This window comes from Pyrgilauda ruficollis, unplaced genomic scaffold, assembly GCF_017590135.1.
Source record: "Pyrgilauda ruficollis isolate IOZ18807 unplaced genomic scaffold, ASM1759013v1 scaffold1, whole genome shotgun sequence".
Taxonomy (NCBI): Eukaryota; Metazoa; Chordata; class Aves; order Passeriformes; family Passeridae; genus Pyrgilauda; species Pyrgilauda ruficollis.
Genome location: NW_024508100.1, coordinates 655,704 through 675,089, shown reverse-complemented (window position 1 = coordinate 675,089; position 19,386 = coordinate 655,704). Strand labels below are relative to the sequence as shown.

Genomic DNA, 19,386 nt, shown 5'->3' with positions numbered 1-19,386 from the left:
CACCTTCTTTTAAGATGACTTTATTTATAAATGGATTACATGACACAGTGCTGACAAGAGATAGTACCTGATTACCATAAAGGTCTTCTTTCAACAAAATAGCTTTATTTGAAGAATGGGACAGGTATGCATATGTGCCACTTGCAGGTGCCCACATACATGTGTAACAAAAGGCATTTGTGGCCACTTGTGGTGACATCCGTTTTCAAAAGAGAAGTTCAGCCAGAGGCTTTAGAAGGACATTAATAACAACAACCATCTGAATTATGCAGCTCATTCTCTAGTACATGAGAGGCAAAAAAGGGACTTTCCTTGAAAGTACTAGCAACTAGCATCGGCATGCAGCTCAGGTAAAGGAATGACATCACCCTGTATCTCAAAAGCATTACCTCATCTCCTAATCCAAGGAGTGAGTCACCCAGGCAGTCAGCTGCAAATCTCTTGGCACAGAAAATGTAGGTTACCACGATGCACTTACACATTCCTCTGATCTGTCAATGTAAATAGCTATTTGTTCAGCTTCACTGGTCAGCAATATGGCACATAATTGTTAAGTGGCTCGTCTTTCAGAAGTAACACTTAAAAAAAGCCCCCACATTAACTATGGAGCCCTAAAGGAGCCGCTGCTCTTTTGCTCATTAAGAGTTTGCAGCCCAAGTTCTCCATTGGCTCCGCGCGGGGCTCTGCAGCCCTATCAGCGGCGCGGGCTGCGCAATCTCCAGGCCGACGGGTGAGGTAATGCAGTTTCTAAAAAGCCTCCACAAAAAAGCAAAAAGGCATAACGATCCGGAATGGCACACGCTTCCAGGGAATTTGCTGTCTAGACTCTTTACTGGAAAGGAGGGCACCGTACGCCAGGTGCCACGGCAGGTTGGTCGGTGCAGGAAGCCGCTGATTTACAGCGGTGCAGGGAAGAGAAAAAGCAAGAAAAGGAAAAATTGTGTAAACAGAGATCAAAACAAGCTGAAGTACTAAAGCTTCCAGGAGCTGTTTAACAGCAAGCGTGACATTCTACCCCCTTCCTAACGCTCTTTATCGTCTGAAACAAAAATCAAGCCTGCTCACGTGCAGACACATCTGAGCCAAGTCTGGTGCCAAAACAGTCAATATTATTGTTTACAGATGGGCTGGACTATCTACTAACTCCAAGGAAATAACCACGCACAAGTGAAATATTTTCCTTAAAATAGCATTTGATGTCTTTATGTTTTTCTAACACTTCTGCTTGTAGTTTTCAAATCTTACTGTTACTATAAGCTGCAAGAGCTTCATTCCGATTACCAATTAACTAAGACCAACCTACATGATCTTAAGTGATAAGGGTACCAGTTTTTTTCCCCTCTTATGATTATCCCCACAATAGGATCACTGTAACAAACAGGATCAAAGCCGACATCAGGCATGGTCTTAAGAATACTACTTCTCACTGAGAACTATGTCTTTTAAGCCTCTTTAAAATTAATCTAGGCAATATATTAAAAGTCACATATGGCAGCTTTATTCAGAAGGGTAGAAACAAGAGTCTGCACAAAGAAATCTGGGAAAGTGAAAGGAAGCTGGTATGCTCCACATTAAAAAAACAAACAAATTAAAAACACAAACCCATAGACAGTAACACAGGTATTCTTACTGTAATTGTTTACAGATTTTTCAGGTGATATAGACAAATATAGATATACGTATACACACACGATTTTTGACATGTCCCTAGTTGGGGCTGGTCTGGAACTGATTTATTGTCTCCTCTTTTTTTGCTATGCATGCAGGAAGGTTATTTGCACAGAGCCACAGGCTTATGACTTCCTTCCAACAGAAGAGGTTATTTCTCCTCTTCACCTTAGATTTCAGGATGCTGATTCATCTGTTTTGCCTCCAGCTACCTGCAGAAATCCTGAAGCACAGGGCACCACAAGGATGACAGTGTTCTGTTACTAACAGGCAAACCCTAATCAAACAGCAGCACACAGGGATGAAGGGGCCACCCAGAGTCTTCCAAGTTCTGCAATGTGCACAACATCCCCACTTCCTTAAGAGAACAAAGACCCAGCCACAAGCACAATCTTTTGAAAAAGTTGAGCTATTCCACTGCCTAAAGCACTGGTAAAAGAGCAAAGTATTCTTCAAAATATGGACTGTTCAAGCAGCCAGGAAAAAGAAAATTGACTGTGAAAGGAAGTCCATGATTTAGATCAGTAAAACAACCTAAGACATGTTCAAGGGCAATGAGGAAGCTGAGGCAGGAAACACCAACAGGTTGTTGTTTGTCTAGAGAATTTTTCCTTCTTGTGAGAACCATTACTTCTGATCTCAGCACTACACTTGTTTATGAAGTGCATACCTGTCCTGACCACCTCCTGTGCCTGTTAAGCACTGAACATGCCCAAACCATTCTGAGCCCAGGACCGTGAGAAAGGCTGCACCTGCACATCAGATAATCAGTATTTTATTGAGCTGTTTACAGAGGTGGGGTTAGGTGGCCTTCCTCCCCTGCAGGGGTGAGAGCCAGCCAGTTCCAGGGCGGCACATCAGAGAAGCCATGGAAATAGGTTTCATCTCAGCTGGGCTGTGACAGCCTGAAAGAGCACACCAGGTCTGCACAGCAACAGTGAGCAGAGATGTTTCTCATAGCTCAGGCTGATTTTTACCATCAGGCTGTACAGCTCACCCAGCAACAGTTCACAGCATCTATCAAGTGACCAGACCTGGTCCCTGACTCCTGCCTGCATAAAGTACCTTATGACACAAGTTTATATCTATTACTGTCTTTCTTCTCCTCCCAGCATCCTCCATACTCTACAAGCTGGTATTTTCTATTTCATTTTTCATGAATACATGGAAAAGAGTAATAAATTAAACTTTCGTGGTCTTGTATTTTCTGTATGATGAGTGTGTGAAGTGATGCTGTAATCCTGTGCCTGGATGAGTACTAGAGAACTCATTTCAAAACTCCTTTCTTCTCTCTCTTCAAAGCAACACCTGCAACATCCCCCGACAACTTTAATAAAAGACTAGAGCTGGTATCTCTGTCATGATTCTACACTTCAGATCTTAAAATCTGATCAGGTAGTAAGCACCAGGGTCCCGACAAAACTGTCTTTTACACAGAGTAAAAAGCAACAGATGACAGGAGCACAGCAGCCTGAGACTTATACTCTGCTTTCCAATGTCAGGGGCACGCTACCTTGTTCAGCTTGAGTTTGGCCTTAAAAGAATTATTCCTGCTCTGCCCTCCCCTGAAGGGCCATAAAGGAAATCTGAGGAACTGCAGTGTGCTAACTAGACCACCCCAGCTTCAAAAGAGATCAGGAACCCAATACTGTTTGCTGTGCAATCACACAGACCCTTCCTCTGAAGACAAGCAAACTGAAATACCACAGTTACTTTAATCACAGTCAAACAAGACTTGGGGTTTTGAGATACAGAGATGCCAGCCTGCTCTGCTGCCATGGTAACAGACTTTTAAAAACTGTTCTCCTTAATAATAATAAAAAACCCAACTGCACAGTGCTTTAAGAAAGACTTTATTTTGACATTATTCCATCCCCCTCTTTTACATGGCAAGTTTTATTAATAAGACTGCAAGTCTTCTGAAACTTAAGAGCAGTGCTTTCTGAGACAAACCAGTGCTGCTGCTACCGAGCCCATCACAGAGCTCCTTGAGACTAACAGCACCTAAAGGAGTGGATTAGTGTAAAAAAAATGACCCAAAGCCTTGCCTTTCCAGAAACAGGCCCTACACAGTTCATCAGGCACCATGGCAAAACTGGTACTTGTATTTGGTTTGCAAGGCAAGGCTTTATTAGTCAGGAGTGGGAAGAACCCCACACTGGAGCAGGGGAAGAATGTGAGAGGTTTTCCCCTGAGGAGGAGGAAGTGGCACAGACAATGTGTGATGAACTTACTGCAGCCTCCATGCCCCATCCCCCTGCACCACTCTGGGGTGGAGGGAGAGAAAATCAGGCTGAAGTTAAGCCTGGGAAGAAGGGAGGGGTAGAGGAAGGTGTTCTTCAGATTTGGTTTTATTTCTCCTTATCCTACTCTGGTTTTATTGGTAATAAAACTGGTTTCCTTGTGTCAAGTTTGCTTTGTCCATGATGGTGTCTGGTGAATGATCTCTCCTTGCCCTTATCTTGACCCACAAGCCTTTTCAACAGATTTTTCTCTCCCCCGTCCAGCTGAGAAGGGATGTGACAGCGTGGCTTTGGTGGGCACCTGGCATCCATGCAGGGACAATAGCAGAAGCTTCTTGTGGCACTTAAGGAGACCAGGATTTAAACTGATCTCTGCTGAACCCTGTGTATTTCTTCCTTTGGACCTGCACAGACAGGATGGTTTTGCAGATAAGGACAGAGTCCCTGTGAGAAACTAAGTCACAGAGGAACTCCTACAGGAAAAGAGTCCGATACAGGAGGAGAACAGAACATGGCACATCACAGTCTCCTCTTTCAAGGATGCAAAGAAAGAGTGCACGAAACATGCAGCGAGTCTGACAAAGATTAATAGTTACCTCCTTATGGAGTATAAAGTCCAGAAGAAATTAGGAAATGAGATGTCAGTGGCTGCGCTGCTAGAGGAATGATTTTCTAAACTGTCTAAATGCTTAACCCTCGAAATGGACCCTTCTTTATATAGACAAAGATACAGCCTGAAAGTTAAAAAAGGCTCTAGGGCAGAATAAATTACTTTATGTATATTGGGCAGCTGAATTCTAACTATCCATTACCTGAAACTGGTATTTGTCTAGGTACTAGAGTTGATCCATTTTAGTATTTGTAAACACCAGAACTGCTAAACAGCCAATATAAAACATGCAGTGGGCCATATGCAATTACAAGCACTCTTCCTGCCCTTATCTAGACCAGGAGGTGAATGGTCCAGAGCACAAGATTTGCAAGAAATGACTGAGGGAACTGCAGTTAGTTAGCCTGGAAAAAAAAAAGGAGGCTCAGGGAAGACCTTATCGCTCCCTACAACTACCTGAATGGAAGTTTTAGCCAGGTGAGAGGAGTCAATCTCTTTTCCCAAGAAACAAGCAACAGGACAAGAAGGAATGGGCTCCAGTTCCATCAGGGAAGGTTTAGATTGGCTGTAAGGAAAACTTTCTTCACTGAAGGGATGGAACAGGCTGCCCAGGGCAATGGTGGAGTCACCATTCCTGGGGAGATGTAAAAGTCTTGTGGATGTACCACTTCAGGATGTGGTTTAGTGATGACCTTGGCAGTGCAGGGTTAACACTTGGACTCTGTAATTCTGTAATCTTAGAGGCGTATCCCAACCTAAACCATTCTATTATTCTACTATAAAGAGAATAAAAAAACAGAGACAATGGAGAGGGTAAAAAGCCTTTCCAATATTTGGAGCATTTTGACTATGGCTGGGCGCATGAGATCAAAGTTGGTCGTACACAGAGCAACTGAAGAACTTTCCTGGCTCTGCTCAAGGCAGAGCATCACCTGAGGACTGCTCTCAGAAGCTTTGGTATCACTCAAGGCACAATATCCTGCTCTGTAGCTGCTCACGTGTCCCCTAAAGGAAGCTGACATCCTCCAAAGCGTCCTTAGAGCAGTGAAAGGACACGTGTCAGCACTTCCTCAGGGCTTTGGGTGCTAACGCCAAGTGTCAGCAAGGCAGCCACCAAGCTGCAGCTACAGAAGTCTTTTGGGTTTTTTAACTGAACAGGACACCAAACTAAGAGGACTGAAGATGTGCAGTTTGGATAAATACGTAACATCACTTGTCTAAGCAACAGCCCTACTTGTGATAATGGTATGATGGTGCTGCATCACACTGACCACCAGCTCACCTCAGGCAGCTGTCAGCAATTCCCCTTTTCCTCAAGTTTACCATTTTCTAGTAAAAAGTTGGGTGTGCTTCCCATAAAAGCACAGCTTCCAGCTATCAGGGTACTTTAAAACAATTAGTCTTTTGCAGATGACTTTTTGTCCACTAAACAACATTAGAAGTTTATTTTCAGGAAAACTGTAAATTATGTTTTAGTTTCATCAGGAAAGCAACAAAAATCTGTACTCAGAAATCCACAGGTCTCTCTAGTGAAGTTTCCCAAGCCTGTCACCTCTTCATGCACACATTTGTGTGTTTCCAGCAACAGAACTGAAAAGAACCACTTGTGCCATCAGGAATACATCCATGCAGTTAAAGAATAGTCACGTCCATTCTCTTCCTGCAAAAGACAGGCTCCACTCCCCTTGATGGCTCTAATAAGCCTTCTCTGCCTCAACTGCAATTAGAATTTATCTTCCTTTGAAGTACAATTCTGGACACTCACTTCTTATTCATTATGAGCGTTTCCAGGACCATTTAAGACACTAATCTGTCTCTCTCTACCCGCAGGCAACACCGGAATCACATTTCCTTCCCCTGCAGTGGAATGGAGATGGCAGCTGATTCCCTGTCACGGGATATCTTCGTACACAGTTTTCTCAGTTTTAAACTGGTCACCTCCAACCTTCAACAACAAAACGACTGTTATCAATCCCCACATCTTGTATTTCATTTAGCACAGTTTAATTTCATGTCTGTTATAGAAAACCTGTGTGACTGAGAACCAGCTGATGCGCCAGTCTTTCTCTGCAGGAATGACACCTCCAACTATCTAAGCATCTGGTGGTTCTACATGTCTCAGTGGTACACAAAAATAAAGGTCACTACAGGACACTAGAATACTCTTCCAGACAACTAAAATGATAGCAGTTTACCTACAAGGAAACATATTTTCCTCAGGTTAGTCACCTCAAGAACCAGACCACTGATTTACACTCTGCCTGCTTGAGAAGAGTGGCAATTCAGTGCTTTACATCTGCTCAAAACGTATTACAACCAGAAAGTAATTTTACAAATTTTCTTTTTTGTTGAGTAGAATTGTTCTTTAAAAACCTTTTGTACACACTCAAATACCTCAGAGACCCAACCTGCTATTCTATGTATATGAAAGTCTGACTCTCCTGAGAGCTGCCTGGATGGTGCACGGAGACTCTTCCAAGTGCTAAACAGGAAAGATTGTTTCTGTTGCTGGCTGTCCCATTCCAGATGCTAATTTTAAGATGCACCCAAGAGTAAGAGTTAAAATTACTAACAGTGAACTAGACAGAGGCATTAATTTTTAAGCAGAATTCAGAACAAAGACATTTTCTCAGAAGCATCTCTTTTTTGTTTGGCCAGTGAATGTTAGCAGAGTCAGAAAAAATTTTATGCAGGATTAATATAAATTCCTAATATTCATCACTGCATTTAACAGCTGCTATAATAACCTCTTCAGTGAAAACACTCAAGTGTCTGACAGTCTTAAGTGTTCCCCACCCATATCCAAGACAAACACTATCAGCTTTTCCTTGGATGGTATTTACAGACAGTGACTCAACCGAAAAATAACTATAATAGAAAGCCATGAGCCAGACAAACACATAAGTTTTATTCAAACTAATAAAATACTGCCCTAAATGGTTGGTGAAACTTTCCTAGTTCTTTCAAAGACACTTAAATGATTTACCCTCCCTGAACCTCTGGGAGGGCACATAACAGAATTCACAATTCAAGCCCCTCAAAGAGCATTTTGACCTCTTGCCTTGCCCTGACCCATTTCAGTGTGGATTTTGTATTTTCTTCTATTCCAGAGTATAAGAGGTCAAAGGATGGGAATTGCTGAGTTTCCTCCTGTGTTCCCAAAGCAACCTAAAACAGATCTGGGCTCTTTTCTGGCTTGTCTGGGCACAGAGGTTGCCTTATCCAAAGTGCAGCAATGTGCAGGCAAGTCAGTACCTCGAAGTGAGTCCCATGTGTCTGGACACTTACAGCAGAATTCTGTATTACTTTTGGGAAAGCAATGCACTGAAAATTTGGAAGGGTTAATGATGCAGATAAAGGGAGGGGAAAAGAAAGAAGATACACTCATACTGTACATTAAATGCAGTCACTAGTGGAGTTTTTTGAGATTTCAAAATCCTTTTCCAACTCACTGCTCTAAGCAAAAAAGGAACAATCTGCTCAAAGTCTCTATGGGTTCACTTCATCAACAATGCAGTGAGTTTTCAGATGACTTCAGTATAAAACTTCCTCACCTCTTCAGATTTCTCTTGAGAAAAAAACCATAATACTAGGCTATTCCATAAAAATACGCCACTTCTATGTCCAAAAAAGATGACACAGATGTCTAAGTTTGTAGAAAAGTTTGTTTCATGTGGCTATCACAATAAAAAAGATATATTTATGTTTATATATCTCTATATACGTACATACACATAATGAAATACAAAGGTCATGACAGTCTTTATTGGAATAAGGATGTTGACAGATTTGGTGACATGGCATAATCACATTATTCCATTTTTCCAGGATACAATGGTATGTTTACTCTGCTATAAATGTCAGCCTTGTGAGCTGAAACTGATTTTGTCCCATGATCTTTAATGTCTCAAATAAGGAAATAAGATGCTTACTTAGGGATTAGTCTGTAACAGCCCAAGCCTACCAGGTACTTGATTATTGAGTCCATCCCAGTGTAGCCTCTGCCCAGAGCACTGAAACAACTCTGATTGGTGCCCATTAAGTAATTTAGTATAAAGCTTGCAGGTAGAAGAATTAATCATCCTCATCAGCAAACTATGTGCTATGAACCTTTCCCACTGCTTCTGAAGCAGTTCTCTCACTATAATTAAGCATCATTATTTCAACACGCTGCTACTCCCAGAAGTATTCTTTTCTAAGTATGGACAGTGTATTAATTACAAACCCAAATTTTAAAGAGCAAGTGTTTTTATTAAAATTAAGCTCCCTTTTAGAAAAGTTGTGATTCAATGACTTTACTGTGAATTTAATCAGGCAATCTTTATGTGCAGGTAACAGGAACATTGGAGTTGTAACCAGGCTTTTATAGAGAAAGGTTTTCCATTTTAAAACAATGGATAGGGAAACAGTTTTTAAATTCTCACACACAAGCCTGAACTGCAGAGTCAACTTTTCAGCATTGGCACCCCAACCATGATTTGTTTATGTTGGAGCTTAGAGCCAAGGAAAGAATTTTAGCATTTTAGCTATCCAGACACACAATTAATACTTCAGCAGCCTTTCCTTTCTAATTGATCTGGTTCACATGACAAATGATGAACATCTCACTTGTCAGTGTCTTAAGCAGTAGTTTCAAGATCTGAAGCGTTTGACAGAGCTGCTGGAACATTTGAAATTTCACTGCCTCACTTTCCTAATTAACACACGAGCTCCAGACAGCCAGGTTGACATTTTATAGTTAGGTAAAGGAAGTTAACTACAGCTCTGTTAAACACTGAAAGTTTGAAGATCTAAAGTCTATTCTTAAAAGGCACTTGGAAATTAAATTCATGCTTTTGCATCAGGACTTGGAACTACAGTTCATTATAGTCACACTTGAGATAGTTTAAAAAAACCCTCATCAAAACAATTAAGACCCAGCAGCACACACCTTCCTTGCTCTGAAAGAACACAAATCTTTGTCACTGCAAGTGTAACACAAAGTTTCTCATCTACCATTTCCTGCAAGAAGATGTAATTTAACAACTTACATAATGTTACTGCTTTATGATGAATACTGTGGTTGCTAGCACAGAAACCTTTGCTACTTCAAAAATGCAGGAAGAGAAAGGAAAATCCTCAAGACTCAGTTTGAGAGAATAAAACTCAACAGGTCACATGCCCACATCAGTATTTTGACCCAAACCAGAATTTTCCAGCAATTTTCATGAGGTGAATTACTCAAGTAGGTATATAGATTCACTGCATGAAGTCTTTCAGCTGATTACTGACAGCAGATTAAACATTTAAATGCAGTTTATTCAGAGTATTCATCACTTTTCATCATGTTTCTTGTTAAATTCTGTTTTAACAGCATTTGTTTACATGACAGTAAGAAGTCTAAAAAGGCCCATATTCATAACACTTAACAGCTTCTAAAAGGCCAAAATGACCTTTTCCTTCCAAAATTAGTTATCTCATAGGCTCTGCATCATAACTGCCAAAATCCCTCAGTGTCTTTGGCCACAGCTGTAGAAATGAAACTATCTGAAAGCCTATCTGAAAGTCCAACTTCCTCTATCCATAACAAAAGCTCTTTAAAAATGTATTTTTATGACTGCCACAACCTACTGACTTGTAATCACAGAAGGGAATTAAACACCACATGGACAAACTACAATTTTTGTTGTCTAAACCCCAACCTTTCATTTCTACAGGCATATCATATCGGAAAAATATCAAAACCCTGGACAGACAGTTGAGTGACAAAATCTATATTTGCAAAAACACTTCTATCATTAGAAATGCTTGCACTCCCAAAATCTTTAAAAACCTGGGCTTGTGACTTAACTTGTAGTGAAACAACAAAGTTATATTTGCACAGATTTCAAATGTGTGCTTTTCATAACCACTGGTTCTGTTTTCATGTGGTCATCAGAAACTATTTGCAGCAACAGGTAACAGACCAGTATTTTATATATCTACTGCTGAGAACATTTGTGAAGGATCACACAATCACTGACATCTTTCACCTCACAGAGCTCTTTACAGTTCTCTAGTATTCTTTTCAATGTTCTTAAACAATTCAGTGCTCTTGAACATATTATGGGGGGAAAGTTCTTCTTTCCTACAGTGTTTTTGCTAAACCACAAAAATACACCTGAACAAATCTCACAAAGCTGCACCCATAAATAAAATTCTCTCTCAGAAACAAAGGAACTTGAGTAAACATTCATATTACTTCTGCAACCTGAGATACTCATTAGCAGCTCTCATACTTACATTCCCACAGCAACAGATCACATCTTTCCTTTGCCTTCTTTACACCAAAACAAAGGTCATGTCCACAGATAGCAACAAAGAACCACAAGCAGGAAAGTCATGCAGTCTGAATAATCCTGAACCCAACTTTCATTCTCTGATGCTCATTGTGCAAAAGCATGATACAGGACTGGTCATCAAATCCAACCACCCCTGACAGGGAAGGACTGTGTACGTCTGTGGTGTGTTATCATCCCAAATTACCTCTTTGCTGGGGTTTTTATTCCTCCTAATTCTAGGAGAGAATGAATCAGAGATCTCCCCAGTGCAGGAAAAGGAAAAAAAGGAAAAAAAAACTTCCAATTTTTAGCCTAGTTCATTGAAACTGATGGTGGCCAATAGCACCAAACAAATCATTCTTTGCTGGGGTTTTTATTCCTCCTAATTCTAGGAGAGAATGAATCAGAGATCTCCCCAGTGCAGGAAAAGGAAAAAAAAGGAAAAAAAAACTTCCTTCTAATTTTTAGCCTAGTTAATTGAAACTGATGGTGGCCAATAGTACCAAACAAAGAAACTAAACTCTACATTTTCTTCTTACAGTTCATCAGCAAGAAGTGATGCAACCCTCTACCACTCAGTACTTCAGGGTGACCTTCAGCACTCTGTTTAATTGCTAACACATTCTATTTCACAGGCAGCCTGCTTATCTAGTATAAAACACCCAAAACAATCCTTTGTTCATTTATTAAGTCACAAGGACTTTTGCTTTTCTTGAGGGAAAAAAAAAGCCAGTACTTGCCAAGACATAGTCTAGTAATACGAGGCAGATGATCCTTTCATTTGCTTGAAATTACAAGTAACTTGTTTTCAATCAGCACTTACACACAATTCCCCAACTCAGTTACATCATCTAGTTTGATAGTTATCAAATACGTCAACCCCAAGGCTGAAATGCTGACACACTCCAGTTTGAAATGGCAACATGATGTAAGTACTCAAAACCAAAAGTTTAGAATAGTACTGACAAAGTTTTCTAAGTGTTTGCTCCATTATTTAACATCTACCAAACAGGGAGGAAGCTGCATTCCTTTTATTACAGACAACTCCATTTTAAAATATTTAGTCAGGAAAGAAATGAAGCCTTACCTCTGGTTTACTGAGGCTGGATGACACAAGAGAACCTGATCCCACATCCAGATCCCACTGTTTCCTCCCACTGTTTTCTGGATCCAGTGCAGCAATTCGTCCATCCAAAGTACTGATAATTACTAGAGATCTGCAAGATGGAAACATTCACAGTCAGAACTACAGCAGGATGGACTTCCCCTATTAGCTGCCTTTCATGCTCAGTAAAATCCAACTCCTACCCTTAAGTCTCTATATTCTGCAGAAAAGCAATTCAACTGGGTAGCTCTACCAGACCAACAACAGAGTGGAAGAGCTGAAGTCTCTGGCTGGATGTCAGAAACTAATTTCCGTGTTGTAAGACACTTTCAGAGTTCAGATTCAGGGGAAGGCAGTTGACTTTTTGCTCTTGCATGCAGATGTTACCACAACAATACTGAATGAGATCATCTTTTTGGAGATATTTATACAAACAGTATGGATCCCACTTCTTCCAGTCCCTTCCAAACTGAGCTTTAAATACATTCTTTCAAAACAACCTCAACCTGAAACTATTAGCCCAACCAACCAAGATGCAAGAAATATTAAATTGCAGCGAAGTTTTCAATGATTTTGGATTAAACATCAAATTTCTGGGATATTTTGTAAATCTCTGAATAAAACAAGTCCCTCCAAAGGCACACACAGGCCACTACAAACAACCTCCAACACCTGCAGAACACAAAGAAATGAAACTGGGTTTTGCAGCTTGGGCTTTAAGTAGCCTGATGTCTGGGGATACAGGGCCATGGCAGGCTGGCTGCAGATTTTCACGGTGCCTGAAGCTCCTCAGTTTCAGTAAATCTTGTTTCTTACAGAGCCATACAATTAGAATAAGCATTTCTGGTTGGGCTAGAGCGCCAGTATTAAAATAAACAAACAAACAAACAAACAAAATAACACATCAGAGACAAAGCACTGACAAGGCATTTCTGAAAGGCCTTTTTTTTTCCTTGAAGATTGTTTCTCTCTGACCTGAAAAAGCTGAGATTGTGTTGTCAGTTTGGCTTGCAGCAGCTCACCAATCTTCAAAGGCAGAGGGAGCAGAACTTGATCACTTTACAGGCTGCTTGCACCGAGGGGGGCTGGATCTAGTGACCCAGAAGGACCTTTATAGTCACTGATTTCAATGAGAATAAGAAACTGTGCAAATAAAGTGATGGGGAGATTAACCAGTTTCAGGTGAGGGTGAAAGGGCAGAAGGCTGGTAGTGCACACACAGACATGTATATTAATCTTTACTTTAAACAATATGGGACAATAAATTATTGTGTAGAATATATTCACTTGTCCAAAGTCAATGGTGTAGTAACAAGGAATTTAGGGAAGAAATCATGGGGGTTATTAGTTTGCTTTAAGGAAGGAAAAACCGAAATCATGATCTAAAAACATGTTCAGGGAGAGTGGCCCATGACATCACCTCTAACAAAGGTCATGTAAAACATGGCCATTTTACATGTTAAAGTAACCCACACAATTTATAGGATTTTATAATGCTTACAGCACTACACTACTAATAAAGAGAAAAATAAAGGATCTTTAACCTGTTCCAAAAATGCCATAGCAGCTCCTACTTCTGAAGGTGGCCAAGCATCAAATTCCTCCAAAAGTTAAGTTTAAGAAACTGTTAGAAAAATACCAATTGTGCAAATATTTGCACAGTAGAAGACCTAAGTTTTTATAAGCTGATTACAAATGCTTTTTTCAACTGCACAGAAATGTAGACTGGGTTAATAATAAACCAGATTGCAGGAGATTGACTATTTTCAAGTACTGTAAACAAGTGCTCACACACTAAAGGCCTTGGACACATATTTAACACAATCTGTTTGCTTTATGGTAAAGCAATTTATCTGAAACCCTCTAGCATTGCATAAGAAAATATTATTCCAAGTGAGTCTACTTAAATTTTATGTTGATCCTCCTGACAACTAGGTTATAAAAAGAGGTAGAAATACAGCTAGAATGAAGGGAATTTTGGCAGCCATACTGCAGAGAAGACAAATCCTAAAATCACACTGTGAAATGTTTTCTTCCCGTGTGCTCCCATTGTTTTCCTTTATTTAATTCTTCCTCTTTGACTTCTCCCTCAAGTAACAAATGTTTCATGTCTTTGTATCTTACGTTTCTGTATTATCTTTCCCCACAAGATGCAAACCTCAAGCTTCTCTAGGCGTTACTTCACTATTTAAGGCTCTCCACCACCACTCAAGACGGTGGTTTTGGAATTTGTACCTGCACCCTGACCTCCAGCCACCCAAAGGGTGCTGTAACCACACTTCAGTTTTAAGTTTAGCTGATTAGGAAAGAGGAGAGGAGTGTGGGGAACCTTTGTGCCAGCAGCACAAAGCAGCACTTGGAGGAACTGGTTTAACTAACCACTTCTGCACACTGTAGTGATCCTGGCTTTTCTTGGGTGCAGTGGCACTCAGGGTTAGTCCCCAGCTGGAGAATGGACTTTGTTTCACCTACTGAGCACACACGTCCTTGAGACAGAGGAACAGAACCAGCCCAGCTATATCTAAATCTTAGGTGTGGCTACCTTTAGAACTGGAACTAGGTGCAAGAAAAACATCCATTTCTCTCTGCTTTTTAAATAACTAATTCATTTTGAAGTAAATAGTCACATTTCTGGTTCCAACTTCATCTTGCTCTTCAGTGATACCACATATCAGGAAAAAAGAGCTAAAACTCCTCACTCTTCTGATAAAATCCTTCATTCCTTACTCTTATTTGTCTATGAGTTAAATTCTTAATACCTGTTCTCCTCTTCTCTGATGGACTCCAGTAAGTTAAAACCCCAGCATTTGAACTCTAATTGGTGTAAGAGCTGAAATTTGTGCCCAACACTCTCTCTGGTGTTACACTTTCTCACTGTCAGATTTTCCCTTCCCTTTCTCTGTGAGATTCCAGTGCTTGCAGCTTTGTGTACTGGGAGCATCAAGTGGTGACAAGAGATCTTTCTGCTACTCAGGTAGTCTAGTCAAGTACTAAATTCATACATTATGATAAAAGCAAGAAAATATTTCAGAGCTTAAAAACAAACAGGCAGGTGACTTGCTTTTTGTCAGTCCACAGTGCCACTGTGGGCTTACTGCAGTGTATTATGGAAATTCTTACATCAAATTCTTAGAAACACAAAAAGAATACAGCCACAGTTCCAGAATAGAGTCCTTTCAATCACCTGTTTGTCAGCCTTTGCTGGCTCAAGATGTCAGGGCTGCAATTCCTGTAATTCCATCACATTAAACTGTAAAAGTGTATTTTTGATGCATCTTTGGGCCAACTGATTGACAAACTAAAAGCAAAAGGAACTCCTGACTCAGTTTCTATTTTGGTTAGGCCTGATAAACTCTTATTCTCTGAAAAACAGCACCTTATTGCTGGCTTTATTAACATCACTTCCTGACTAGGGTACAGCTGAAAGACTGCCTCGACCAAAGATGCCAGCTTCCAAGAACACACAGGTTTTCTGAGAACACTGCCAAACCAGGTTCCCTTCTGAGAAGGGAAAACACAAAATATTACCCAGCTTAAGGTCAAAAGTCACAACTGTAACACCAAGGAAGTGAGGAGGATAGAGACAAACAGCATCAAGGCTGTGTCAATACTTGTTGACAGTAAATCGCAGACTATACCAGGGAGTGAATCACATCACAGGGATACAAAAGAAAGAAAAAAACCAAACCTATGAACAATACCACAAAATTATATTTCAGTAGTCTCCACAAGCCTGGGCCAGAACAAAAAAAAAGATACAAAAAGAAATAACTCAAAATTAGGCAGTCACTTAAATCCCGGGATCCATCACTTGAAAAATAATCATCAACAAGATGAAGACCTGCACTTCTCCTTGCCTTGAGCTGCTGGTCCAGAATATATTGTGATGGAGGAAAAGAAAATCCCTTCTGGGCCCTTACAGATGGCCAACAGCAGGATTAAAGCAAGGGGCCAGTTCATGCAGCACAAAGATATCAGTAATTGCAGCAGCTGGCAGAGAACAAGCTAATGTTGTGCAGTGAGATTTTATTTGTCACTATGAAAGCACATCTGGACACATTTCTCTGACCCCAACCATCTAAAAACAGCCTCTATGGCTGAATTAAAATGATTTCTTACCAGTTCCTATCCTCTTTTGCTCACAGACAGGAACTTGTTATTCCAGGGCAGTGATAATGTCCCCCCCCTTTAAAATATGCAAAATATCTACTGCAAACTTCCACATACATTGACAAAAGGCCAGTCCTGGGCCTTGAAACCTTTGTCAGTATCCCACAATAATCCCACAATATCTCACAATCCCACAATAATACAGCCCACTTTGGGACATCAAGAAGCCTGAGCACAGCTACCTTAAAGAAGTGAATGTGTGATTTACCCACAAACAAAAGGGCTAAGATAGCAAGGGCAGTTGTAAACAGGACAGGGGAGGAACAATTCTTTAGTTCACCTACACCCTTCCACTGCACCAAACTTTGCATTTATTCAAGTAAGTTGTTTTTGTTAGAAAAACAAAGCAGAACTCATCGTCATGGTGGTACATTTTAGCACTGTTCCTGTTTCAGTTTAAAAGAATCATCAAACCCTCAAAAGTCCATTGGGACATTGCAGATATGGCTGTTTGTTAAATTTGAACTCTAAGCTTGAACTCTAATTCCAACAGCAAACCCTGCATATCTGTATGTAAAGAGCACAGTAAATCACTAATCCTCCTATTTTCTTTCAGAAAAACAAAACAAGTCAAGATTATTATATTCATTTGCCTACAGCAAAGACAGTTGGGGTTTTGGTTTTGTTCTTTTTTTTCCAGATTATATTGACCTCTGTATTGCCTGTGTATTGCTGAAGAACAATTAGCTGAGTGGAAATCTCAGAAACACAGATTAAAAAAATAAATGCACACAAACACTATGGCCAGGCAGCCATTCTATTTTTATTTGATGACAGCAAATCTGTTTCTACATACTAATCAATTACAGAGCAGCTACATTTAATCTCAGGCTTAATTTACTACATTGAACATCTTTAGTGTATTCTATTTAGCTCTAGAAGGCATACAGAAAATATATTTTTAAAATTTTCCTAGACTAAATAAACAAGGTCCTCTCAAAAACTGAATACAGTAGAATTACAGTAAACCAGGTGGTGTTTTGATCACCTGATACACAAAATAATGATCCTGTTGCTAACTGGTGAGACTGTCCTCCAAGAAAACAGGGTGCCAAGTTATCAGCCGGTTTCTTGTTTTAAGTGAATGCTTGGGCATACTGAGAACAAGCTTTGGGCTATTCATTTTCATGTTTTCAAATACAGCAGGCATTTAGTCATCCTTTAAACTCTGGCTGTGGCTTATCATCTCTTCGTTAACAGCCAATTCAGAAACAGACTGGAATCAGCTCAGTAACATTTCTGCACTTGAGTCATTCATCCAAGCCTTCCTTTTGCCGGAGCTTCTTGCCACACGCAGTTATTAAGAATTTTATTTCCCCTTCTTATATTATGAAACTTGTTCATCAGTTTGCCTAGCATGTTTGGCTTCCCCTCAGGCACACGCCAGTGTCTGCGCTGAAGAGACAATTAAGTACTCAGGGGGAACCGCATTTTCTTTACAACAAAACGATGACAGAAAAGGACAGCGTGCTCTGAACAACTGTGAGCTGCGGGTATTGGGAGGAGTTTAGACTCCAGATGCTTTAGGGTCTCCTTCCCGCAGGCACAGAACCGGGACCAAGGCAAGGAAGGGATCGAGACGCGGTATCACCAGGGTAAGCAGACGGGCCAGATGTCACATAGCGTGACATCCGGCAGCTTGTTTGTCTAAGAACTAAGACACGCTTTCTCCTTGCTAACAACGGCGTAAAGAACAAGCACCCCAGCGCTGGTGAGGTCCCGAAGTCCTTTTCCTCATTGTCACTGCCTCCCCCTCGCTCCAGCCCGTCCATCCCTGTAGCGGTACTCCAGCCCCAGCACGGGACTCATCCCTTCCACCCCTTCTCCCTGCACCTCTCCTCCGGCCCTGGGACACTTCCACGCGTGTCCCACAGTCCAGCCCCACGCACCAGCCTGCGACACCCTTATTTCACCGCTTCCCAAGCACCATTCTGTCTACGATCACCCTACAAGCGCAACTCTGCCTCCTCCCCTCTTCCCCCTCCGACACTCCCGACCCATCCCAGCGCTATTCCCGTCCAAGGCCACTCCTGCACGGTCCCTTCCCCACACACGACCCCCGGGACGCCGCAGCCCTTTTCCCACGCACTGCCCCCTCCCCAACACTCCCAGGTGCTGATTCCTAGCCTGGACACACTCGCGTCCCCCGCAGCACCCCTGGGCACGGCACCCTTCTCCCTGAGGCGCTGAGCCCCACACGGAGCCGAGCCCCCTCCCCAGCACCTCCCCTGACCCCCAGCCCAGTCCCAGACACCCTTCAACAGTCCCAGACACTGGGGGTCCCCATCCCAATCAGTGATACTCCTCCAACCAGACCCAGACACTGATTTCCAGCACTCCTCAGCCTCCCCAGGCACTGACCCCACCTCAGCTGCCTCACACCGACCCCCACCCGGTCACTGACCCCCAGCCAGCCACCGAGCCCCCTGAGGAACCCCAGACCCGACAGCCATCCCAGGCACCAACACACTGCCCAACCAGCCCCAGGCACGACCCTCACCCCAGACACCGACCCCGCACTCTCACCCGGGCACTGATCCCCACCCCAGTCACCGCCCTCTCCCGCTCACCTGCTGCCGGTCCGGGCCTCTCCGCTGCCCTCAGCGTCCGGCTCTCCGGGCCCTGCAGGGGCCACACCGCCCTCATCGTCCTCCACTGTCACGTCCGCGGAACCAGCGGGTAGAGCGGCGGGAGCGGCGGCCGCCCCCAGCCCGAACGCGGCCTCCACAGCCGCGGCATCGCTCGGCGGCGGCTCCGGGCCGCCCGCCGCTACACCGAGCAGCACCAGCAACGCGAAGGCGGCCAGAGCGCTGCGGCCCCGCGGCCCCCGCATGGAGGGGCCCGGCTCGCCCGCCGCCGCCACCCGTTAGGACATGAACGTCGCTGTCGCCGCTGTCGCCGCCACAGAATGGGCGCCCGCCGCGCGCGCAGCCCTGCCCGCCGCGCCACGCCCGCCCGCCACGTACCGGCACCCCGCGCGCACCCGCCCCTGCGAGGCGGACACGCACCCCATTGGTCAGCCGCCACGCCGCTCAGCCCTTTGCTTCCTTCCGATTGGCGCGTCCAGCGGCGGGGGGCGGGGAGGAGCTGGGTGTTTGTCAACAGAGCCCGCCGGGCCAATCGGAGCCACGCCGCTCTCTCCCCCTCCTCTACCGCCGCGCCGGCCAATCGGCGAGCGCATGATTCACCGGCCCGCTCGCCTATTGGCTGTCGGCCGGCGCGCGGGCGGCGCGGCCCCGCCCCTTCCTCGGCCGGGCTGGAGACGTGGCTGTTCCTCGGCGCCGGCAGGGC

The 19,386-nt window shown here is 43.0% G+C and overlaps 1 protein-coding gene across 1 annotated transcript in view; it reads right to left on the bottom strand.

The window, feature by feature from the left end:
- The window catches only part of EIF2AK3 (eukaryotic translation initiation factor 2 alpha kinase 3), a 42,955-nt gene extending 23,893 nt beyond the window's left edge, over nt 1–19,062 (bottom strand). The window contains exons 1-2 of the mRNA XM_041458658.1: nt 18,666–19,062; nt 11,908–12,037 (exon numbers count right to left, since the gene is read on the bottom strand). Of these exons, the coding sequence (XP_041314592.1) occupies nt 11,908–12,037; nt 18,666–18,928 (393 nt within the window). The 5' untranslated portion in view covers nt 18,929–19,062. The remainder of the gene's footprint in view (nt 1–11,907; nt 12,038–18,665) is intronic.
- Between the last annotated feature and the right edge of the window lie 324 nt (nt 19,063–19,386).